Source organism: Danio rerio, chromosome 16 (genome assembly GCF_052040795.2).
Source record: "Danio rerio strain M-AB ecotype USA chromosome 16, GRCz13ab, whole genome shotgun sequence".
In the NCBI taxonomy this organism is placed as follows: Eukaryota; Metazoa; Chordata; class Actinopteri; order Cypriniformes; family Danionidae; genus Danio; species Danio rerio.
Genome location: NC_141036.1, coordinates 33,372,615 through 33,398,351, shown reverse-complemented (window position 1 = coordinate 33,398,351; position 25,737 = coordinate 33,372,615). Strand labels below are relative to the sequence as shown.

Below are 25,737 nucleotides of genomic sequence, written 5' to 3'. Positions count from 1 at the left end.
CACACAGAAATGCCAACTGGCCACGCTGGGACTCAAATCAGCAACCTTCTTGCTTTGAGGTGACAGTGCTGACCACTGAGCCACAGTGTCGATTTCCAGTGTCACCTAAAAATAAATCCTTAATTCTACCACAGGCTATAAATGTTTCTTTTATGTAATTTAGAATTTTGACATCTTCATTTATGTTAATTAGACATATTTGAACAATCATTCTTTTTTCTAAACGTCCTTGAAGTTTAATAGGTTTACCTGAGAAACAAAACCGCATAAGAAGTATTTAGTTATCCTTTATCTTCTTTTTCTCTCTGTCTTCTCTCTGTTGAATTTTCTCTCTTTTTCTCCACAGGTGACCTTCACTAAACGGAAGTTTGGTCTGATGAAGAAAGCCTACGAGCTCAGTGTGTTGTGTGACTGCGAGATTGCCCTCATTATTTTCAATCACTCAAACAAGCTCTTCCAGTATGCCAGCACTGACATGGACAAAGTGCTCCTCAAATACACAGAGTACAACGAGCCACACGAAAGCAGGACCAACGCAGACATCATTGAGGTAATGCAGACATACAAACTCGCCATCAACCCTTCCTCTTCCAGGTGCCAGGAAATTGTTTTGTTTGTCTTTTGGTCTCGCTCATCCTTTATTTGTTTGCTCCTTCTCTTCTTCCATTCCTTCTTTCCTGTCTGGTGAACAGTGTTAATTTGGTTGCAGTAGTTCAGTCAATATCCCCATTTGGTCGGAACTAGTTTTCCCTGAGGAGGAGGCCAGGTAAATTTGTGTGTTTTTCCCTTACAGAAACCTTGTTAAAATCACAGAACAAATTACCCACTGTTTTCCGGCTAACTCTCAAATCCACCGAGAAAAAACTTGTCCAAATTGGAATGTCTGTAATTGCGATAGCTTTATTTATTATTTTTTCACAATGTTTCTTCCTCATTTATTTTGACCTTTGTCTAAAACTGTAATTAAATCTAAATGCGTTGTTTCATTACATAGCGAACACTTACTATGGAAGTAGACCATGCTAATTTGACCTAAAAGTTGTACAATTTCACCAGTACAATTTGAGTACAGTTGAGTACAATTTTACCAGGTGACTAATGAATGAAGAATTAAAATATAATATAAATGCATAAAATATAATAAACAAATTAAAAGCATAGATAAATACAATAAAGAAAAGTTACAATTGAAATAAACAGCCTTTTATCATTCTCAAGTCTTAGAGTATTCAGGTGCAGTAATTGAATTTTGAAAATAAAAGTAATTCAATAAAATGATTCGTTATTAAAATTACTAAATGTACAGTTTCATATGACTGAAAGCTTTTAAAATCCACAGTCACAGGTCTCAAAAATACATGCCAATGATTAATTATATTACAACCTCAACATGGCCAGTCCTGCGATGTGACTAGGGCTGAATCATTTAATCGATTACAAAAGAATGAAATTGTAGTTAATGATGTTTCGTTTAAAAAAAAAAAAAATCCATATAAGGGTTCACTTCATGGACTAGTAAACAGAAGCGTGGTTGTTTGATGGCGAGAAGTCCAGGAATCAACAAATCACAGAGAAAGCAACAGAGTTAAGGATAAACGTAAGACGGCAACCATAAACGACACATTTTAAGAGTAAGATGAGATGGAAAGCCATGTAAACACAATAGACATAACAGTTTGACAAGACCATTGGCCCCTATAAGTAGTAGTCAGCCAGTGTTATCTTTTTTCCCCTCCCTTGGTGCTGTGTCGTGGGTTAAGGCTAACACTTACATTGTTTACGGACTAATGTAATGTTCTAAAACACTTGTTTCATTCATACTGTTGCGTGTTAAGGTTAAACTCTAACATTACGAGCTAATGTAAAGTTGTAAAGCTTTTATTTATTTTGCGCTGTTGTCTGTTAAGGCTAAGCGCTAACATTTTGATCTAATGTAAAGTTGTAAAACTTTATTTCTTCTTCGCTGTCGTATTAAGGCTAAATGCTAACATTACGATCTAATGTAACGTTATAAAGCTCTTATTTCTTCTGCATTGTTGCATGTTAAGGTTAAATGCTAACATTATGATCTAATGTAACGTTATTAACCTTTTATTTCTTCTGCGCTGTTGTGTTTTAGGGCTAAACTAACATGACGATCTAATGTAACATTATAAAGCTTTTATTTCTTCTGCATTGTTGTGTGTTGAGGCTAAACGCTAACACTACGATCTAATATAAAGTTATAAAGCTTTTATTTTTTTTGCGATGTTGCGTGTTAAGGCTAAAAGCTAACATTATGATCTAATGTAAAGTTGTAAAGCTTTTATTCTGCATTGTTGCATGTTATGGCTAAATGCTAGCATTATGATCTAATGTAGAGTTAGAAAGCTTTATTTCTTCTTCGCTGCTGTGTCAAGGCTAAACGCTAACATTACGATCTAATGTAAAGGTTTAAAGCTTTTATTTCTTCTATGTTGTTACGTGTTAAGGCTAAACGCTAAATTTACAGTCTAATGGAATGTTAAAAACAGCTATTTTGCATAGCTGAACACACACCCATAAGGAGATGGTGCATGTGTGGGAGTAAAAGAGTGTGTGTGTGCCCGTCTAGAGAGCATGAAGGGTGGTTTCAGAGGCCTGTGGGTCTCTATACGCTGCTGGCGAGCTGCCTGGACGATGGTGGGACAGGAGAGGTAGGGACAGCTGCACCCTCTACCACCTCCTGCCTTTGGCCAGAGAGGAAAAAGTGGCTTACACACAAACACACACACGGTGCCCATCCGGCGTCCAAACCGTCCAACACAAGATGGCGACTGTGTGTGTGTGTGTGTTTGTGTGTGGCATGTTGTTGTTCTGGGGCTCGTAATGTTAACATGGCAGGAACGGCGGCAGTGGAAGTTACTGGAATATTTCTTGAAATAAATGGATTGTTCACTCAAAATAAAATAATATTTTGTTAAAACTTCCTCATGGCTATTTCACACCTGTGTACTGTTATTTTTTTTATCTTCAAGCATTTTTTTTGCCTATAATGAGTAGCATCAAGTGGTTCATTACAAAGAAAGCACTCAAACGAATTATTTGTTGTCAAAATAGACTGGTCTGTGTGTTGAGTTTAACTAATGCCGAATTCAGACTGCCCGATTTTTCTTAAGTGATCGCGTCTTGGATGTTTTCACACTACATGACTATGTGGGGTCATCACTGCTGTGTTTATACTGCAAGATGGATTAATAACAGGGGGTTTCACACTGCATGACTTTACAATATGAAGAATCGCTGACAACTTTGTCACGGCCCGCAAACTACATCACACAACCAAACAAACATACGCTAAAAGTGACATGGAAACAGCACACGGTCACGTAGTATATCCTTAGTTATTAACTACATAATGACAAAGAAACTTTTAGTGCGGTAGAAAATGCTCTTTTTTTGCTCACCTGACTTTTGAAGAGAATTAGCAATTTCTCCTCAACTTTTTGTCTTTTTTGACCCGGTTCAGATGACACGTTAAACAGATACGGGTGATTTCTTGGGTCCAAATAGAGCGAAAAGAAGCTCTTTTAGCTTCTCCCCCAATCTCCTGCTGGCCTGTAGATACACACACTATGGATGCAGCTCTCTCATTTGCTGTAGGTAATCATCAATGTTATTTTCAGTCAGAACACATTTCACACGGCATGTTTTGAATCATAGACAGCTATTAAGCATGCCGAATATCTAACGGGTGTCGGAGACTCGTCAGCGATTCTCTCACATCATGTCTTTGATAGTTCACACTGTATGATTGTTACTTATGTCAACGAGCACCGATTTGCCTTTGATTTTGGGCATTTTTCTGTGATTTCTCAAAACCTGTTGGCGAGTCAAAATCGGGGCTAAAATCATGCAGTCTGAACTTGGCATAACTAACTCAGTTATCTGGTAATTTGGGTTTTTGAGTTAATTACAGAAGAGTGGACGAGTTTTTCAGATAATTGTAATGCTTCTTGAGTTTAACTAAATAGCACAATTATCAGTAAATAAAGATGAGTAAAGTTAATCATAAATCCTCAGCAAAAGAATCCCGCATCAACTTTTTGTTGTTTTGTTTTGATACTCATCAACTCTGATTTATGCACTTGTCACTATGAAGTCAGCTGTTCAATTCAATTCAGTTCAATTCAGCTTTATTTGCATAGCACTTTTACAATGTAGATTGTGTCAAAGCAGCTTCACATAAATGGTCATAGTAACTGGATCAGGGTAGTTCAGGGTAGCTGTTGCAAAAAAAAAAAAACATCAAAAATTATTTAGTTTCTTTGCTTCTCTTAAGTTCAGCTCGCTTGAAGCGAACATTTCTATTGAATAACCTAAATTTCTGTCTTTTACTTACAAAACTGTAACATGACCTTGCCAGGAGCAGGGCTGAAAAAAGGTATTTCAGATTACTTGACTATTTCCATTCTTGAGTTTAACTAACCAATTAAATATTTGGTTATTCATCATTGGCAGATGATCATTTAACAACCAAAATGTGAATCTGTTAATCACATAAAAGCTTATCAAACATTATCAAATAGCCATAGCAGAAGAGTGTTTCAGATCATTCAAATATGGACTCAACAGATTCAACGACTTGTCACTATAAACTAGGCATGGGACGATAATCGTTTTCAAGGTATACCGTTATTTGGAAAAGACAAGGTTTTAAAACCGCCAACATTTTCTGCAATACCGTTTCTAAGGTATGTGTAAGATTATTTATATATTTGTATGTGTAAGATTAAATATATATATTTTAGAGCAGTCATCACAATATTGTGAAACCGTGATATTTTTATACATGGTTATCATATCGTCAGACTCTTATACCGGCCCATGCCTACTATAAACTATGGATGAATAGTAACCAGATGACAGCATATGTGCTGAAACAACATGATGTTGGTTAAATAATGATGGACGTGCCATTTTGAGTGAACTATTCATTTGAAACTTGAAATGTTTGTGTGTGTTTAGAGAAAAAAGAAGCATTTTTTGTTATGTTTGTCAAGATTAAAGGGTCATTTCCGTGCAGTTTAAAATGCACTCAAGACAGAGTGAACGCTTGACGTTGAGTGTTTGATGGTGAGAAACTGATGTGTGTGTTTTCTGCAGAAGACCCCAATGGTACAGGCGCATGTTTCCTGTTGGGTGCAGCTGCAGAAATCTCTTAAGTGTGTGTGTGTGTGTGTGTGTGTGTGTGTGTGTGTGTGTGTGTGTGTGTGTGTGTGTGTGTGTGTGTGTGTGTGTGTGTGTGTGTGTGTGTGTGTGTGTGTGTATGTGTATGTGTATGTGTATGTGTGTGTGTGTGTGTGTGTGTGTGTGTGTGTGTGTGTGCGCGTGTGTGCGTGTGTGCGTGTGTGTGTGTTGTGTGTGTTGTGTGTGTGCATGTACTGTGGTGAGGGCGTTGGGCCGCTGTGGGCCACATCAGCTTAAGCCTGACTGGGCGGCTTTGTGTGTGTGTGTGTGTGTGTGTGTGTGTGTGTGTGTGTGTGTGTGTGTAAAGGCTGAAGGCTGTCTCATGTAATATTGAGAAGCAGCGTGACAGTAGAGGCAGACCTGGTGCTGAGTTCCCAGCGTTTGGCCTGATAAGAGATGTCTTTGGGGCCAGTAACGTTCAGAAGGCCTTTTAATACAAACACACACACACACACACATCTTTTCTGTTCTATCAGGTTATTTTACTGTCAGAGACCAAGAAGAGAGAATTCAACAAAGTGAGAAAACGATGACTGCTTACATTCACCCAGAGAAAAACCCTCATTCACCCTACAGCTCACTGTACACACACTCACACACACACACACACTCACACACATACGCGCGCGCATTCAGGCAGACATGCTTTCACACTGATGCATGACTGAACAGACGCATATGTACGCACACAGCCTCTCTTCTTCTCTTTTCGCTGTATCTCTCTTTCTCTTGCTCTCATCTCTTCGCTTGCCTCGTGTTGCACGTGCCTAGTGTGTGTGTGTGTGTGTGTGTGATTGTATGGGGGCTGCCTGCTTCTTCTGCCAGAGCTTGTTAATCTGCTTGACTGCAGATCCCAATCAGGAGAGAGACAGAGAGAGAGGGAGAAAGAGACACAGAGAGAGGGAGGGGAGAACGAAAGAGACGGAGAGATGAAGAGTGGGTGTTTAAGGATGAAGATCCTGTAGATATCATTTGGGATTGAAAGGAGGTGGTGAGAAGAAAAGCACAAGGCTTTGCCCTTTTTCATAAGCTAGCTCAGATCAAGAGGCCGTGGGGACGTCAAGAACATCAAATAAATAAAAAATACAAACAGTTTTTTAATCAATTATTGATGCGATTCATTTATGCTGAGGGTTCTGATGAAAAATATAACACAATTTCATCAAAATCTAATCACTTTTCAGCTTCAAAAACTAAATTTATAACTTTACAGAGAAGGTTCACTCAAAAATAAGAATTCTGATGATCATTTAGGCCCATTTCTACCCCTTAGACCTTCCCCATTACCCCTACCCATCGTTTTGTGCATTCACGTGAAGGGGTAGGGGTGTCCCAATTGTCTTTAGCTTAAAGGTGTAGAGCTGAGGGGAAGGGCTAGATAGCCCTTGAAACCAATCTTTTTCAGGACCATGTTTGAAACCAAAGAGTAAAAAAATTTCCCAAAAGACACCATCTACAGCGGCAGCATGGCTGCACATGGAAGTCAGGAGATGCACAAATTAGTATTTTTGTCATTATTATGAATTTTTACAACAACCAAACACATGTTTTAATACATTCATAACGGCAATCGTGTTTTACCGTCATGCCAAAATAAATAAATAAATAAAAACCTCTAACATTCTGTCACACGATGACACTGTCAGAAAAGTCTTGTGGCTGGAATTTAACTTTTTACATTGTCTGGTATAACAATAATGTTGTTTTTGTGCCTTTACATACAGTAGATGAATATGGCCACGGTGTAAATTCACAGTACAGTTACAATTTTATTGGCACATTATATGGTTATGATAACATGATATATGCCTTCAGTGATTATTTGAAGATAAATACCAAAAAAATAATGCATTTGGAATAACTACAGCAGTCGTGATCATCGATCTCATATGAAGCAAGTAATCGTGATGACACATGATGCTGTGCACAGGTGCTGTAGTGCTGTCCCATTTCCGTAGATGTAAAATTTGAAGCCCTTCACCTTCACACTCTGTTTCAAGGGCTAAGAAGAAGGGGTAGGGATACAAATATAGAATTGGGATTGGGCCTTACTCGCCCACGTGAGTGACCTTACTTACCACGTGTTGCTCTAAACCTGTCATAATAAGGTTTTTTTAGGCAGCTCTTTTCAATGCAATTAATCAAGAAAAGCATCTCAAAGCACCCATAAATTAGGCCATATGACACTTCGTAAGTTTCTCAAAAATGCATTTGAAATGCAGATTTAGGAGGTGATAGATTTTTTTTTTGTGAATAGAGAATGAATTTTTGGTGTTATATCAATGCATGTTATTTAATTTTTTTTAATAACAGTCGGGGATCAGAATATAAAAAGCTGAACTGTAAGCTGCATTTAATTAATGTTTCTGTTTTAAACCCTTTAACTGCCTGCTCTACCAAATGGTTGACCATATTTTGACTGTTCTAAATAATTACTGTTAAAGTCATATAAAGAATCACTGATTTAGTTAATGGCTTACACACACAACATTGTTGATTTACAAAAAAAATTAAACATAATCCTGTTGCACTACTACACTTGATTTTGGTTTATTGCAAAAGAAAACAAGGAAACATGTTAAATGAGAATGTTAACTAGCAACATTAGGAGTAAATCTAGATAGCAAATGCAATCCAATTTTTTTTCTTAGTGGTGCAGTTAAATGGATTAATGTACCATAAAAAGCATACAGATTTAAAAGAACACAAGTGAGTCAATAATGACAGAAGTTTTGATATTTCATGAACCTTTTTTCTGTGTATTTGACCAAGACTGTCAATCAATAAAATAAATGTAATTGTGTAATTACACTTTATCTGATGTAATTCATCAAATTAATCCCTATCATTGGATGGATGGATGGATGGATAAATAGATAGATGGATGAATGGACAGATAGAGTTCCTAAGAAAAGCTTGTCAGGGACATAATTTTATTTATTTTTATTTTTTGGTATTGAACCTGTTTGGTATGACAGAAAGCATTTAATCTATGATGAATGTTGATTACCATATTGAGCTGGACGTTAATAATATTTTTCCCCCCAATAATACCAACACATGTAAAAATCAAAAATAAAAATCCTTTATGCTGACTTTGAGATCACAGCAAGAACTAATGTGCTAATGAACAGTGCTTTATTTAAAAAAGAGAAATATTGTTTTAAATATTAACCAATTAAACTAAAACGATGAAATGTAGTCAATTAAGTAAATTCATTTAAAAAGTTGTACTTAATTAAAGTCAAGTAATTATTCAGGCAAACTGTAATTATAGAACAAATTAACAACATAATCTCACAGAGTGGTTATTTCTTTTAATTTACATAACAGACAGTGGCAGGTATATTAAGCTTTTCTTTAACCTGCTTAATTTTTTTCATTTATCTGTTTACATGCAGTTAAAGGCATGATTTATCCCAAATTAAAATTGAAATCATTTACTCACCTTCAAGATCCAATTCCAAACCTGTTTGAGTTTCACAAAAAAAAAAAAAAAAAGATGATATTTCCAAGATAGCCAAAGATTTAACTGCAATATTGACTTTTATAGCAGGGATAAAAATACTGGCGAATAGTGGTTCCCAAACTGTTGTTGATCTTATTGCACAGACAAGGTTGGATTCACCTGATTTGTTGACGAATAGGTTGCGGATCCATTCCTTGGCAGTTCACAGGTCCTTTACTGGGCAGTTTTACCCTTCACAAAGAAACTTTCCAAAGACGACTGTTTGTGTTACCCATTTTGCTGCCTGTGGGTTAAATTTGGGCGCTCAAGTGACCGAGTTGTAAGTGAGAGAATGGAGTCATTTTTCAAAATAAAAATTTTTCAAAACAGTTTGGACTCAGATTATAAATAAAACTGAAATAATTAATGATTTCTTGTATGGCCCGGTACCAATTTATCCACAGGCCACAGGCTGGTAGTTGAGGATCACTGCTGTAGAAGCAGTGGTTGAGTGTCATCAAATGTTTGGTTACCAACAGTCTTAAAAATATCAGCTTTTTCAAAAAACCAATTGAGGTTTGGAATAAGTTGAATATGTGAGTAAACTATAAACACATTTTCTTTTTTGTGTGTGTGTGTGTGTGAACCAACCCTTTAAGAAAAACCTGCTATTTTTACATTGGCCCATTATCAGCCTGGCATTTTGGCCACGTCTATGAGCATTCAATGTCACATGTCCATCGTTACAGGAAGAATGTAAATTCAATTTGACTATTGATTTGATACAAGAACCAGTCATTTTGTCATGTGAAACCAGCGGCACCTTTAAGTGTGACCATTGCAGTTATATTATCGAGATAAAATGACTGAACTCTTAACCTCTGTCTGTGAGTTGAGAAATGTGTGTGTGTGCTGGACATCAGCTAAGCCCTCTTCGATATTGAGATGATGTACTCCAGCTTATTCTCAGATCCGCCTCCACAGTGGGCTGAGCCGTGGGCTATCATCCTAGATCAGCTGCTAAAATCACTCCATTAGCCTCATGTATGAGTTATGGTCCAACTCGTCTGATAATGGCAGACACGCTGCCTTTAAAGGAATAGGGACTCGGGGATGAGGAGGAGTGGAGGGTTCAGATGGGCCACTAATCTGTCAGATGGGTGTATCTGGATGCTATCGTGTTTGTAAGCTGGCAGGCTGTGGTGAAGCCGAGGCTTTAAGCGTGCTCTCAAGGGATGGCCGGGGGCTTGCAGCCTTCGCCGCTTTACACACTGCAAATGGAAGGTGACATTACATTCTGCCTGTGTTGGACATCAGCACGCACTTCTGTACACTCCAGAGAGAGAGTTATGGGTATTTTGCAGTGCTGTAAACCGGCGCTAATTTTCAGATTTGGGTTCAGTTTTCATGGTTTTGGATTGATTTTGTTTAGGGCTGCACAATATATTGTTCCAGCATCGATATCGCAATGTGCGCATCCGCAACAGTCACATCACAAAGAGATGGAATGTTGAGTCGTGATTATAGATGTCCAGTAGATACAAAATTGTATTTAATCACCGTATTATCACAGAATGTATATAATTTATGGAAACAAAAAATTTTACTTTGAATTGTTGTCTTGTTTTTAGTCCAAATATCTACATTTCAAAGCAAAAACAAGATCATTTTAATAAACCCACTGGCAGATGATTAAGCTTGTTTTAAGGAAAAACCCTTTCTTTTCACCCATCTTGCTTTGATATTTGGATTATAAACAAGACAAAACAAAGCTTTTTTTGCATTGTAGTTATTCGGTTTTTGCACATCAATACTGTTAAACTCCCAAGAAAACCATTCAATAGAGCTAAGCCATCTATCTTGTCAAGCTGCATTCATATTGCAATTTGCATCGCAGGAAAAAATATATTGCATTATCAGATTTTGCCAGTATCATGCAGCCCTTGTATGGATTCAGTATAATACACAAAAAAATCACAGTTTAGAAAAGGTAGGGAGAATTTTATTTTCATTTTTTTAAGTATTTAATAAAAAATAAAATATACTTGTAATTTTCCAAAAAATCATGAATATTATAAATCATATGTTAACTTTTATTTACTGTTTTTATTTTTATTTTTTGTGATGCGCAAGCAAACACCAAGACCATGAATTTATGTAAAAATTCTATAATTCAATAATTTATAGTAAAATTATTATGCCTTGAATACTAGAGTTGTAACAATTCACCTGAATCTCATGATTCAGGATTTAGCCGCATTCTTTGCAAAATAATAAATTTGCTATTTAAAAAAACAAATAAATAAAGAAATAAAGAAGACTATAAACAAACTAAAACTGTGACCATGTTGGGATTTTACATTTTTAAAAAGAAATATCACCATATCTATGTTTCGTAGCATATGCTGAGGTCTTTGCACATTTACAATGCTGGAAAAAAAAAAAAAAACTCTTTTACCGGAGACTGAGATGGTTCTTGTGGAGTGGTATGCCCTTCCTAAACTAGAGAGCAGTGTGTACAGAAGTGGTCACTGGGCCCTCTGCTCCAGGGGACTGGCCACTGACATAAAAATCTGATTATAAAGTGGCTAATTATATAGTATGATAGAGACAGGAGTTGAACATGATTATGAAGGTGAATAAATAGTATCACTTGCATAATTAATTAGTATAAGTATCAGTGTGGTACATTTAAGAAGAGATAATCTTGAACATTTTTCAATTGAAAAGGAGAGGGTAAAAATGATCTAATAGCTGGTTCTGTAGCAAAACAACTTTTTCTTTCAGTCTGAAAAACATCTTCAAACTTTCGCTATGAAAACACTGATGCAAATCATTCGATCCACATGGTTTGGCTTACTAATAGTGTTTATTGCATATAGACGTCCGTGACAGTAGTTTTTCCACTGTGGTGATAGTTTATTTGCATCATATTCGTTCTTCTGTTAGGTAACATCTTTTTGCAGGATTTGCACACAGTTTGTGTTTTGTCTGATGCACTTCACCGCTGTCATTTTACTTTGCCACCTCACCTTTTGCGCACCCCTGATGTGCAGGTAAAGCGAGCTTGCGCCTGTAAACAGCGCCCCCTCTGTTTAACATTTCTTCCTGTTTGCTCGTCAGATATTTAAATCAATTTTCAACCAGCTCACTGTAAATCATTACATCCCTATTAAATACGTATAAATTATCTTCAGAAAAAAGCATTTGTAAACATGAAAAGTACAAAAGTTTAAAAAAGTTGTTTATTTTCTTTGATTCACAGATTAATATCAATCTGAATCTGAAATTGAATCTTAATATTACAAAAAGATTACTGGTGATAAAACCATGAAATTACCGGTCCACCTGAAAATCATAAGCACAACAGTTTTATCACGATTTACCAAAACATCTTGGGCTAACCAGTATTTTTGACAACTTTTTGTTTTTAATGAATTCTCAAAATATTAAAAAAAGAGATAATTTGTGTTTTTATTGCACATTTGTACATTTCAATGTAATTTCTTCCTTATTGTGACAAATATACAAGTACTCTGAAAAAAATGAGTCAGAGATGATTTATTATTTTACTACATTTTTTAAGCGGTTGTAAGCAATTTATTTTGGTTAAATTTAAACAAACAAGATAAGTTTAACATTACTATCTTTGTTTGTTAAAGTTCAACACAGAAATTGTTTGCAACAAGTTTCTTGTTTTATTTTCAGTGTATATCAAACAGTTTTTCAGACAAGACAAAAAAAAGTAAGAATTGGCACTTAATTTAGTCCATTTTGCTATTGGTTGGTCTCTTGTGAGTGACAGTTATCCTGTCCTCAAGCCAAGGGGGGTCCTAGAAAAGTAAGGGAAATAGATTGAACAGGGCACATTATAAACTTAATAATACATTTATAATAATAATAATAATAATGCAGTATTCCGAAGAAATGTAAAAAATCGTATTTCATGGTGACTTTAGACTTTCAAACTCCCACATAGGAAGTGGGAGTTTGAAAAGACAGCATAGGATGTAGAGCGGAGAGGAATAGAGGACAGAAATGAGTCAGCTCGGTAAGTCGTGGAAGAATGAGAGCATTACTGGATTAGAGAAGAGACACAAAGACGTAGTGTGAAAACCATCAAGAAGCGCAATGAATGGGTGGAAATGTGACGAGAGAAGAAGAATGTTAAGGTCGGGGGTAACACGGATGAAATCATGTAAAGCCAGGAAGAGCAGGACGTTCGGGGAGGGGGAGGGAAGAAGGCGGCTGCAGGGGGAGGAGCTACTGAACGAGGTTAGCCAGTCAGAGATGGCGAAGCTCTGCAGGGGAATCTTCCCTTGGCAACACAAACATGCACCCGCCCCGTAAAGGAGAGACAGCAGGGAGAGAAATACAGGGACAGGTGAACAGATGGAGCCGACTCAGAGACAAGCTGATCAGCTGACCCGCTCCTCACTGAGTGTGTGTGTGTGTGTGTGTGTGTGTGTGTGTGTGTGTGTGTGTGTGTGTGTGTGTGTGTGTGTGTGTGTGTGTGTGTGTGTGTGTGTGTGTGTGTGAGAGAGAGCGTTATGTATGAACGATTGAGCTTGATCAAGTGCTTGCAATGTTTGTTTTTTATTATCATTCACCAAAGCATCATTTTAATGATAAATTATGAGTTGCTAGGGCTAATTGATATTGCTTGACTTTGTGACCCCAGAACAGCCTCAAATTGTGCAGGGTTTTGAGGTGTATTTATAACTTCTTTGAGTGATTAAACTTAGAATTTTGCTTGGTAGAAAATGAATGCAAGTATGTCTGATGTTAAAAGAGCTAGTTTATGCAAAATCACGTTTTAGTTACTGCATGTATTACTGTAATAATATGCAATGTTAACATCATCATTGTTTTACATTATCTGTGTATACACTACAGTTCAGATGTTTTGGGGTAAGGCTGCACAATTCTGGCTAAAATGAGAATCACTTTTTTTTGGCTTAAAATCAAGATAGCGATTTTCTCACAATTCTGTAGATGTAAAATAAAGGTTAATATGAGTAGGCTAATATTATTGTTATTTCCCAAACATTAAACAACAATAATATTAGGCCTATGTGTTAAGTCTACTGTTGGTTAAAATGCTAAATGTTGTATAGACTTGGGATGGTGGAATTGAACAGACTTTAAATGCCCTGGTCATTAATGTACAGTAAAGTGATTGCATCAAAATACAACTATTCATTATTCTGAAGTTGAATTATTGTGTTTGAGACGTATGCTTGCAATCTGTTACTGACAACATTATCAGACTACTTTTAAAATGAGACATTTGTCATTGTCAGATTCTCTCCTGCACTATATTCCAGATTATATAGAGTAGAGAGTAGTTGACACTGATACACGTTTATTCTATTACACAACTCTCTGTGTTCGATAAGAAAGAAAAAACATATCAAATGCTTGTTGTAATCATAACTAACATACTCTAAAATGCAATATGATTATTTAAATGAAGTGCCAGGTTTTGGTTTCACTTTCTCTGCCGAGTGCACTCATTCAGCCGCAAAAACATCATTAGATGAAGACAGAAAATACATTTTTGGGTGAATTATACCTTATAAAAATTGTATGCGACTCTTTCAACACCATTTGGAGCTGTCCATCTTGCTGGGCAAGATAAATAAAACCATGTAAAGACTTTTGCAACCACCTTTACACTTCTCTCCTAAACTTCAAAATGTAATTGGCTGAATCGTAGGGATGCTGGGTTAAGAATTAAGAAGAAGGGTCGATTATTTTTTTATTTTTTTTTAAATAATCGTGCATCTCTATTTTGGGGAGTGTTTGTTTTAAAGAAATGAATACTTTTATTTGGCAAGATTTTAATGTATTGATCAAAATTGGCAGTATGACTTTCATTGATAAATTCTGTCATTCTAATCTTTCTGTTGATCACAATGTGAAACATTTGTTGACAATAATCAAAACATGTCTTGATTTTAGAATTATTTCTGAAGAATCAGGTGACACTAAAGGCTGGAAAAATGGCTGCTGAAAATTCACTTTTGCCGTCACAGGAGTTTTAGGAAGTATGCTATGGTTAGAGCTGGCTGATTTAGCCTAAAATCAAAATCTTGAATAATATAATATAATATGCTCACATATTTCAAGTGACAGATTTTTGAATGAAAGGTGCATTACTGAATTTTAAAATAATTGAGGGAAACGCACACTATCCTCTATCTATAATTATTTAATGAGCATCGGTGTTGAACAACTAAAATTAAAACACACATTGCCTAAAACAACAATCACTTTTTAATTATGAAAAGAAGTATAAATCAGACTTAACAGAGTGGGGTCACGTGAAGAGGTAGGGAAAGTAATTGAAAAAACTGATCTAGATAAATTTGATCGATTATAGGTTCTGAATGCCACTTACTTTTCGATGAATCACACAGCCCTACCTAAGGGTTATAATATAATAAAAACAGTTATTTTAAAATCACAGTTATATTATTTTTAATGTGTTTTATAATTTTAGATTAAAGAGCAATTAAGAGAATCTTACCAACCCCAAACTTTAGACCTGTAGTGTATATAAAAATGTATAAAAATGCATAATTGCAGTACAAGTGTTAATTATCCAATTAGCAGTGTTGAGCTGAATAACACGCGGTCAGTTTATTTTATGCTTCATTTCCTTTGCACATCTTTTATGTCACTGTGACCTCTATGAGAAGCAGAGCTTAAAGCAGTTTTTTTCTCATTCAGCCTTGATACCCCCATCAAAGCTACTTAGAGAAAATCTTGTTTTGCAAAATCTCCTCAAAAAAAGACTTGCGCTGTTTCCAGGCTGAAACCGATAAATTGAGTTTCTCTCTTTTCAACTTTTTTCTATTCCATGGTTGTCTGTGTGCTCTGCAAGTTTCATCATTTTCCATGTCATGGTGTAAAATCGAATTTAGCCCCTTCAAACCCTCATGAAAGATTTAGCCGATGTACAGTGTGTCACACATTACTCTACTGGTTTCATAAATCAATGCTGCTTTTCTCTCTGATTGACGTTTGTGTTTCTAAGTGTGAAATGTGCTCCTTTTCTTTTCCTGCTCCGATTGCTTTAAGACGTTGAGAAAGAAAGGCTTTAACGGTTGCAACAGTCCGGAGCCAGACGGAGACGATTCGATTGACCAAAGTCCATTACAGGAGGACAAATACCGGAAGAGCGAGGAGCTGGATATCCTCTTCAAACGCTACGGAGTGAGTATTTTTCTTCACCTTGCCGTTCTAACCTCCGTCCTTCTCTTTCTTTCCTTCTGTCTCTCTTCGCTCCTCGGAAATAAACCAAGGCTCTGAACAAGAAAGAGCACCGTGATTCGGAGAGCCCGGACCCCGAGGAGCCGTTCTCCCTCACACCTCGCACAGAGGAGAAGTACAAAAAGATAGACGAGGAGTTTGATAAAATGATGCAGAGCTATAGGCTTTCAGTGAGTACCCGTGTGAAGAGGCCTGCTCTCGGCCCAGCAACCAACTCACACAGCCTGCTGCCGGCCCGGCAAACCAACTCACAGAGCACCTCGCACCCATTTCTCACCCCATCCCCACCCCTCAACCCCCTCTGAATGTGTGTGCTTGGGCAGGAAGAGGGCAGTCGGAGCCTGAGATCCCTCACAATCCACTTTTGCCAAACGAGCTTGTGATTTATAGCTGTCTTGATTCTGCGTGCTGTTGTTTTGCGTTTTCTGTGATGACTGATGCTTGTATCGCGTTAGCCAGGAATAGACTTCTGAGTCATACAGGTCCCGTTTCAGGCGTCGGCGAAGATGATTTTCATTAAGACACTGTCAAGAATGCTTAATGCATGAGGAATCTCCTCTCTAGAGGTATAGAAACAAGAACGTGCTGCTCGCTAACACTGTGTGTCGTGGGCCAGAGTTTGATACAATTTACGTGGCGAACAGGATTCAACTTAATCATAGCATAGGAACTAGTGTTCTTCTTCCACTGTAATGTTATCGAACTGGATAAAACTTGCTTGGGAGAAGAATACAAAAGTTTTTCCCAACATATGCTCTCTTACAACATTTTTGACTTTGTCACAAGTGGTCAACGTAAAATTCAGATGTTAGCTTTAAGATGTAGTGAGCACTCAGCTCACAATTCGTTACTATTTACAATTCTGATTTCACAAGTTTTCCCAAACAAAATGAGTTGAGAATTTATAAATGAACAAGTGGCCCTTTATTACTTCTCAAATGCTGCACATTTCTATGTAAAATAAATATATATTTTGACAAGTAACAAAAATAAATTACAATTTAAAACAAATGCTCAATAAAAGTGTGTGACAGAGATGGAAAAAGAAAGAGAGAAAACTTTGTACAAATTTGCTAATTACTATCCCTACTGCAATCTACTACTTCAATCTCCTATTTCAGCCTGATCTCATGAGAAAACTGATATAGTGGCCAATTCGTATGAATTCTTACAATCTCATTCGTACAATTTAGCATGATTTGCTTATCCCCAAATGATAGATGGGTTTAGGGGTGCAGTTGGGTGCCACGCATCTTTTAAAATCTGACATTTTGTTCAACTGAACTCCTATAAATTCATACAAATTAGCCAATAAACTGACAAAACGTAAAATAGCTACACTACTTCAATCTCCTATTTCAGCCTGATCTCATGAGAAAACTGATTTAGTGGCTAATTCGTATGAATTCAGTCTCATTTATATAATTTAGTATGATTTGCTTATCCCCCAATGACGGTTGGGTTAAGGGATGGGGTTGGGGTTCTTTTTAAAATCACACAACTGAACTCAAATAAATTCATGTGAATTAGCCAATAAACTGACAAAACGTGAAATTACACTACTTCAATCTCCTATTTCAGCCTGATCTCCCTAGGAAACATAGCTATTTTACGTTTTGTCAGTTAATTGGCTAATTTGTATGAATTTGTGCGAGTTCAAAAAAGGTGGTGTAGCATCCCAAACTCGCCCCTAAGCCCAACCGTCATTGACGGATAAGCTAATTGTATTAAATTGTATTAATGAGATCATAAAAATGTATGCAAATTAGCCACTAAATCAAAAAGTTATGAATTGCTTTGAGATTGTGTTCCTTATTTATCTTAAAGGGGTAGTTCAACCAAAAATTTAAATTTACCTACTATTTACTCACCCTCAAGTGGTTCCAAACCCTTAGTTTCTTTATTCTGTTGAACACTGAAGAAGATATTTTAAAGAAAGCTAAAAAATTTGTAACCACTGATCTTTGTTGTCCAGCTTTGTTTAAAATGTGTAGGTGTTTTTGTCCAACAGAAGAAAGAATCTGAGGTCACAAAAGTTTGAAACAAGTAAATGAAGGCAGAATTTACAATATAGGGTGAACTATCACTTTAATACCAGATGTAACCAGTGCCCTGTTTCCACTTGAACATGTTCAACACAACTTTTAAAGCTCATAAATTTGGCATCATTCACTTTGGAACAAAAAAGCAGCTCAACATCAGATATAGCGCAAGTCCTAAAGAAGATTCACACTGGTCTCCTCCCAGTGTATCGTTCACGGGCTGGAGCACAAAAAGAGTCATCCAGCACCTCTCTCTTTCTCTGCCATATAATCCCAGCATGAGTGCCTGAGGAAGCAAAGCTAAAACCTTAATCCCTCTCGCAGGGGACACCCAGCAGCATGTGTACTACAAGCTCTACTTAACAGGCCAGAAAATGATCAGTTTGTAATGAGTTTTTAGATATTCACCACTAACTGTCTGACTTGGCTGTCATGGCAACCTCAGTGCTTAAAGCTGGAATGTTAGTAGGAAATATGCCTGCTCTATTTTTGTTAATTTTAATAGAAATATTTAATATAAAGTACTTGAAAGTAATTTTAAATTGTAATCTAAACTTTTTATTCTGACGCTGTTTCTGTGTCAACGAAGTATAAAAACAAAAATTTCTTATTAGGGTTTCATATATATAGTTAATAATGCAAAAACATTATTTAAAAGTTTGGGAATGACAATATATTTTATATTATTTTATTATAAAAGCAATTTACCTTTATTCAGCTTGGACGCATTCAGTTGATGGAAGTAGTAAATAGGCAAATGCTTACTTACTCCCAGGGCCGCTTATATCGAAGTTGATATTTGGCCGCACCATGTTGGTGTTTCGTAATTTTTATGAGGTGGGTTGTTATCCCAAAGCTCAACCCCCAACCTGGAGGACCAGATGTACACATATACACTATGGCCAATTTAGCTTACCCAATTCACCAGCACAATAGCGCATAGCATCTTTGGACTTGTGGGAGAAACTGGAAACCGGAGCACCCGGAGAAAACCACACAGAAATGCCAACTGACCCAGCCGGGACTCGATCCAGCAACTTTCTTGCTGTGAGGTGATAGTGCTAACCATTGTGCCACCATGCCACCCTAATAAGCAAATATATAGAAAAAATAATTAATAAATAAATATAAAAAACACTGAAAAATCACAGAAAAAAACATTTTAATGCACTACTAAAGAAACTATTTAAAAATATTTTCAGAATAAAATATTTTATAATATGATGAAATAAATGCGGCCTTGTAATCATAATTAATAATAATGTAATCAAATTAATAATAATAATAATAATAAGTATGTTGGCGCCACTAGCCTAGTGGTAAGTGCGTTGACAGAGCACCGATGTGCTCACGGCGACCCGAGTTTAAATCCTGGCTCGAGGTCCTTTGCCGATCCTTCCCCTTTCTCTGCTCCCCACACTTTGCTGTCTGTAAAATCTCCACTGTCCTGTCCCAATTAAGGTGAAAACCCCTAAAAATAATAACTTATATTAAAATAATAATAATAATAATTATAAGTATAAAATACCTTATTTAAAACAAATTACTAACCCCAGGCTTTTCAGAGCTACTGTTAGTATAGGATATTGACTTGCTTTTGGTCTATATTTAATTTTTTGGTTGCATTTGGCAATTACAAAGTGTGTTAAAGTTAATCTTTAATACTTTTTAATGATACTGTTGAATTTAATCTTCTGTGGATCTTTAAAAAGTTGCAGCTTTATAAAAAGAAATTAAATCACTTTTAAAATCGTCTTTTGATCAAAATCTGCTCATTCTGTCATTTATTCATCATACAGTGCCCAGCATAACTGAGTACGTCCCATTTTGAAAATTAATATTTCTATTCATTTCTTAGTAAATATAGTCAATGTATTTTGGTGCATTTAAACAAGACAGATTTATTAAACGGATACATTTATTCAAATAATATTTTAGTCACCAAACATATTTAGAAATTGAAAGACAAAACAATTAAATTCAAGTAAAATATTGAAAAAAAAAATTGCAACTTACAAAATTTCAACAAAAATTTTCCCTTTTTGTGCTTCTTTTGATTTTTTCCTCTTTTTTAAGTATTTGTATTTAAAATTTTTCTCTTACATATAAACTTGAGTGTTCTCATTTTTTAACCATTATCGTAAGTTTTGTTAGATAAGCTTCAGATTTTACTTCAGTACTGACTAATCTAATGTAAATGCACAAATATAATATTGTATAGCTTCCTATTAAAAATATGAATTTGAAAGACAGATTTGTGAGCGGTGCACTTTATATTTTTATGCTGTATTAATGGCCTTATTTATATCTACTAAATAATCACCTCCATTGAGCTCCAATCCAAAAATTCCAAGTTGCTTCCCGAAACCAGTCTTTCTCACTTCACTGGTCACGCGCTTCCTCAACGTCACAGTCACCAAGTGTCTTTCCTTTCACAGTCGTCTATCACTTGTGTGTGTGTCTAGACTGATATTATATGGAGTCTGTTGTACTTGTCTTCAGTTGTTGAAGACACATTCGGATTTGTGAGATTGCACTTTTTGCTGAGAAATTGAAGACTATCAAACTATTTTTTACCCAGTCTTGGTGTCAAAATTCACAGGTGGTTTGTTTGGTGCTCCATATTTTGAAAGCAGCTGCTCGTCTCACACTAATGACCCTCCCCTGTCCTCAGTCCCTCCTGCCCTTCACCCTGCCTGGCCTGCGTGCAGTGCTGGAAATTAGTTGCTGTTTCGTCCACAGGCTCAGTCTATAGCGTGCTGTGCTACATGGGTTACTCCTCTTAAAATTTCTTTGAAATAGCTTTGGCATCAGTACATTTTTTTACAAAAACGTTATTACAAAAAATGTACACTTAGATTCTGATATAGCAAAAAAAACTTTTGGAGGTTAAAAATCCTCTGAAAATCTGATCAAAAACACAACATTTTATATATGTTTAAAATAAATCTTCAAATCAGTATGCCAATATCGTATGCAAATTTTACAGAAGATGTACAAATCGATATACATTTTTTACTGACAATGTATGCTTAAATTCTAATGCCAAAAAAAAACTGTTAGAGGTTAGAAAGGCTTTAAAAATCTGATCAAAAGCACAAAAATAAATATAATATGTTTAAATGAAATTTTAAAATCAGCATCCTGGTTTCACATGCTAATTTTACAGACGATGTACGATTGATTTACTTAGTTTACAGACGATGTACGCCTAAATTCTAATGCCAAAAATACCTGTTGGAGGTTAAAAATGCTTGAAAAATCTGATCAAAAACACAAAATGTAATATATGTTTAAATGAAATCTTCACATCAATATGCCAGTTTCATATGCTACTTTTACAGACTATATATGAATTGATTTATAGATGATGTACTCTTAAATTCTAATGGCATAAAAACCTGTTGTAGGTTAAAATTGCTCTAAGAATGATATCAAAAACACCAAAAATGTAATTTTGTTAAATAATATCCCTGTTTCATATGCTAATTTTACACTTTATTACGTTTTGTTTGCTAATTTTAGTGAACTTGGAAAAACAGTGAGCAATATATAGACAAAAAAATCGGGGGAAAACTTTACATTATGATATACCTAATTTATGCATTAATTGTATTGTTTATGAACATAATATTCAAATTGAACCATTGATCTGTTTGTTATTATATGACACTATTTTATAGAACAGAACTAAAATGAACGAACAGTTTTAATAACAGCTAACAGTTTATTTAATTAATTATGTATTAATTTTCAAAAGATTACAAGTACTGGAACAAATGTTTTGTTCATTGTTAGTTAATAGAAGTTATTACATTGACTAATAGGGCATGTTACCACAGAGTTGTGATACCGGTCCTTAATTGGTTATCTATTAAAGCCCATTTCCACCATGGAAAAAACTCACCATTCTTGTTATTTACTTATAATTGTGAATCTTTAACTCACAATTTTGACTTTTTCACATAATTGTAAGCTTATTTTTTAATTATGGATTATCATCTCATTTTTTTGTTATTGTAAAACATGTGATTTTATAACCTTTAAAAAATTTGCTAGACAATGGTGCAAAATAAATGTAGAATTAAAAAAAAAGCCTCTTAAACCTGTTGTCATGAGAAAAAATTATGTCAAAATTGTGGGAATAAAAGTCCCAATTTCCTTTCTGTATTATAATTTTTTTTAAATCCTGAGTTGAAAATGTGTTTCCATAGTAATCACCCATATACGGAGACCAAAACCCTGCAGTTTCTTTCCAACATTATAACCTGCGTTCTTCAAACTACATTTTTCTACTGACGCTTCGACAGAGAGGCTAGAGGAGAAAGGGAGAAGGACAGAGGAACAGCCAGACTAACTCTATCAAACTGGGTCCCACTCAGAACACAGGAGGCCTAGTGCGGCCCACATTCTAATTTTAGAGGCCCTGGTTTTGCTGAGGATCATGGGAAAATGGGTCTCCATCAGAGCATCTGGACAGTTTGAGTCCACACTGATTGCTGAAGCTGGTTAATTGGCCTTCAGAAAACAGAAGAACGAAGCTTGGCTGACTCAGGAATTGTCACGGCCACATGCCCCTTGTTTGAAACACCTGAGCCTCCCCTGCGCCGTGGGTTATTCCCTAGAGTCATATTACCAGTTTAAGGACAACTGTTGCAGACTAAAATGCAGTATAATAGCTTCACTACTAAACAAAAATATGTCTATCTGCTTGTTATGTCTGATGCCATGCATCACTGTTTTCGTTTTCGGGTCCAAACACAAATCAGCTGCTAAAAGTAAATGTGGTTAATATAGACTCATGTTGTGCATATTGTTGTACGACAAACAAATTATTCAGGTTGCATAAGCTCATTCTGGACAGCGTGCACAAGGCCAGATGTTTCCAAACTTTTTAGCTCACAAGCCCTAAAATAACAATGCTAGTGACTGGAGACCATCACTATCTTTGGATGTGGTTATAAATATACAAATACTGCGCTCCCCACAAATACCAATATTCCTAAAACACAAGCATAATACAACATAAATAAATGCAACAGTCTTACAACCATTAGGGCTGTAACGATACACCAAACCCACGATTCGGTTCGTATCACGATTTTTGATCCACGATTCGGTTCGTATCACGATTTTTTTTTTCGTGTGGGGTGGGGAAAAAAAAAGATTTTTAAAACTATTTTTTATTTAAATAACATTTGAAAAATCTTTATAAACTAAACATCAAAGAACAATATTAACTATGCAAATTATTAACAATATAAATAGCCATATATAAAATAAATAAATTGCCAAACTTTTGTTTTTTTTGTAACAAAATACTGTTGAAAAACCAAACAGAGCTAAACTCCATTGTGTAGATGTTTCAAGCATGTTGAAAATTCTTTTTAAATATTGCATTTTAAAATAGGCTACTGATTTATTTTTAAATGCTAGCATATTAATAACAGAACAGAACAACAGAGCATCTTCACGCACCTGCAGTGTTTAGCACAGAAGAGCAGAATAATCTAAATAAAATGAATAAAATAAATAGGACTGCCCTAAATTATTTTCATTTAAATAATTAATTTATATTACAAAACGAAAATACTGACTGATTCTTTTTAATAACCGGCATAGGCTGTTTTTTCCCAATCATGTTTTTTCTTCCGTCAAACCATATAATGTTTTTATAGTAAATGATTAATTTCAACATTAACCTCATTTAATGAAAACACCGTAAGTCCATTTTAGGTATAATTTTTGAGACTGACACTCAGAGATAATCCTTCACGTTCAGTAGTGACTTGTATTTATTTTTAATGTATATGAGTGATGAAAAGGTGTCTAAAATGTTCAAATATTTGTGTGTTTTTAATATAATGTAGTCACCTAAGGGGTTGCAAACCACTGAATGAATTTGAAGTGTTTTTTTATCTAAAGGCTAAAGCCTTTTTATTAGCAACATATTTGAAAGGTGCGTTAGGTGATCTGCCAAAATGCTAAAAGGTTAACATAATATCTTTGAAACACAGTCCCTCCCCTGCCATCCAAAGCCACACCTCTTGAAACGCGAACGCACACACCTTAAAGATGAAAACCTACTAGATCGTTTGCCAGTTAGAAAACTGTAAAGTACTTTATAACACTACAATTCTGAACGAAAAACTGTATTATATCAAGCACATTTTCATTTGTATAGCTAGCAAAACTTGTCAGTATGTGCAATATTTCAAGCATGCAAGGATCACTAGTCTCACTCTTTCACACGCTTTGTCCTAAAGCAACTACTGTATGCTTAGTGTTTGGCTGGAGGGGTGCAGGAATTACACTTATTACTAAGCCATACTTACAGTACATGCTATTTCAGACTAAATATTTAAAGTAGCATGGTAAAACCAATATAGGGACCGCTTCACAGGTTGTCATTGTTTAAAAATAAACCAATGTGATGTGAATATAAAATCAACTTCACCTCAGTCCAACAGGCTAGGCAGAATAGCGATATTATGTTTTGCTGTTAAACTAAATTAAAATCTACAGTATCAATGCTGTAAAAGGTCCCTTTAGAAATTGAAAATAGTCACATCAATCTATTCACGGAAGATTTCAGTGCAACAACACTGAATTCGTAAAACAACCAAATCCACATCAGCTACTTATCAGAATTAAGGGAATCGTCGGCACGACAAATTTTAATTGGATGAACATTTTTTATTATTATGTCTCACCCAGAATGTGTAAATACACATTTATATATTAAGACCATTTACTTTAATCATTATTATAGGAATGTAAAGAGACTTTCAACCAGCACAACAACAAAATATTTCCGAAGACAATCACCTACTGCACCTTTAATGTATCGATTAACTACTATTTTTATATGTAGTTAGTTTGGATAAAATATGGCAATTCTAATAGTTTTATAAAATGTATTTGAATTTTGGAAATCATCAAGCAATCCCCCTTCCCCCATAGTGTCCTGACCCCCACTATGGGAACCACTGCATTGTGCGATTAGCAATTAGAAATATTTGTAAGGGAGAGGTGAATTAAAAAAGAAATAAAGCTTGATCATGTTACACTGTACTCCATAAACGCAATCAAACCTTCATACATAGCTGACTGACGTTCACACTTTGAACTGTTTGTGCAGTACTTAGTTTGCCCACAGTAGCGACACTGAACCAATTCCTTGTTTCTCAGTTTGGAAAGAAAACTGAACGAGAACAACAACAAATGAAGGCAGCAAAAACAGTTTAAGAGTATGTGTGAGAAGAGCAAAAGAAAAAAGCTTTTCGTTTCCAGCCAATCAGGAAAATCGACCATTTTCAGTTCTTCCGAAATTAACGTTGCACTTCGTAACTTCACGTGCTCTGCTTTGGAGATGTTTGCACAAGTCACTGCATGCTATTAAAACCAGTGTGTGGCCATTTGCGTGTTATCTTGATGTACATGAAAGTATGCAAGTTGAAGCAGCTAACCTCTTCCCCTCTTTATCTGTGCTTTCTCAGTCCACAGTGCCAGCGCCCACTTTCTCCATGCCAGTCACAGTGCCGGTGTCCAATCAGAGCCCGTTGCCATTCAGCAATCCAAGCAGTCTCGTCACCACTTCCTTCGTCACCTCGACCCTCACAGACCCGCGCCTGCTTTCACCACAGCAGCCCCAGCTCCAGAGGAACACGGTTTCTCCAGGCCTGCCACAGAGACCCGCCAGCGCAGGTAAAAACCCTAAGCACATCACTGCTGCTGGGTACCAGTGAGGAAAGCAGGAAG

At 35.9% G+C, this 25,737-nt stretch overlaps 1 protein-coding gene and 1 long non-coding RNA gene across 53 annotated transcripts in view; both read left to right on the top strand.

The window, feature by feature from the left end:
- Positions 1–25,737, top strand: part of mef2d (myocyte enhancer factor 2d) — a 122,718-nt gene that overhangs the window by 57,971 nt on the left and 39,010 nt on the right. For 21 of the 51 annotated variants that reach the window (XM_087285140.1, XM_087285129.1, XM_087285116.1 and 18 more), the window contains 3 exons: positions 347–550; positions 15,967–16,104; positions 25,476–25,683. In XM_087285140.1, coding sequence (XP_087141266.1) covers positions 347–550; positions 15,967–16,104; positions 25,476–25,683 — 550 coding nt within the window. Of the gene's footprint in view, positions 1–346; positions 551–15,742; positions 16,105–25,475; positions 25,684–25,737 lie in introns of all 51 variants that reach the window. The other 30 variants (XM_087285142.1, XM_087285131.1, XM_087285118.1 and 27 more) reach the window with 2 other exon arrangements.
- On the top strand, positions 3,107–11,090 carry LOC147840319 (uncharacterized). 2 transcript variants are annotated; one of them, XR_015511527.1, is made up of 3 exons: positions 3,107–5,183; positions 5,980–7,106; positions 7,182–11,090. It is a non-coding gene; the product is annotated as an uncharacterized LOC147840319 (long non-coding RNA). The 2 variants fall into 2 exon arrangements; XR_015511526.1 differs by having other exon boundaries at positions 4,661–5,207.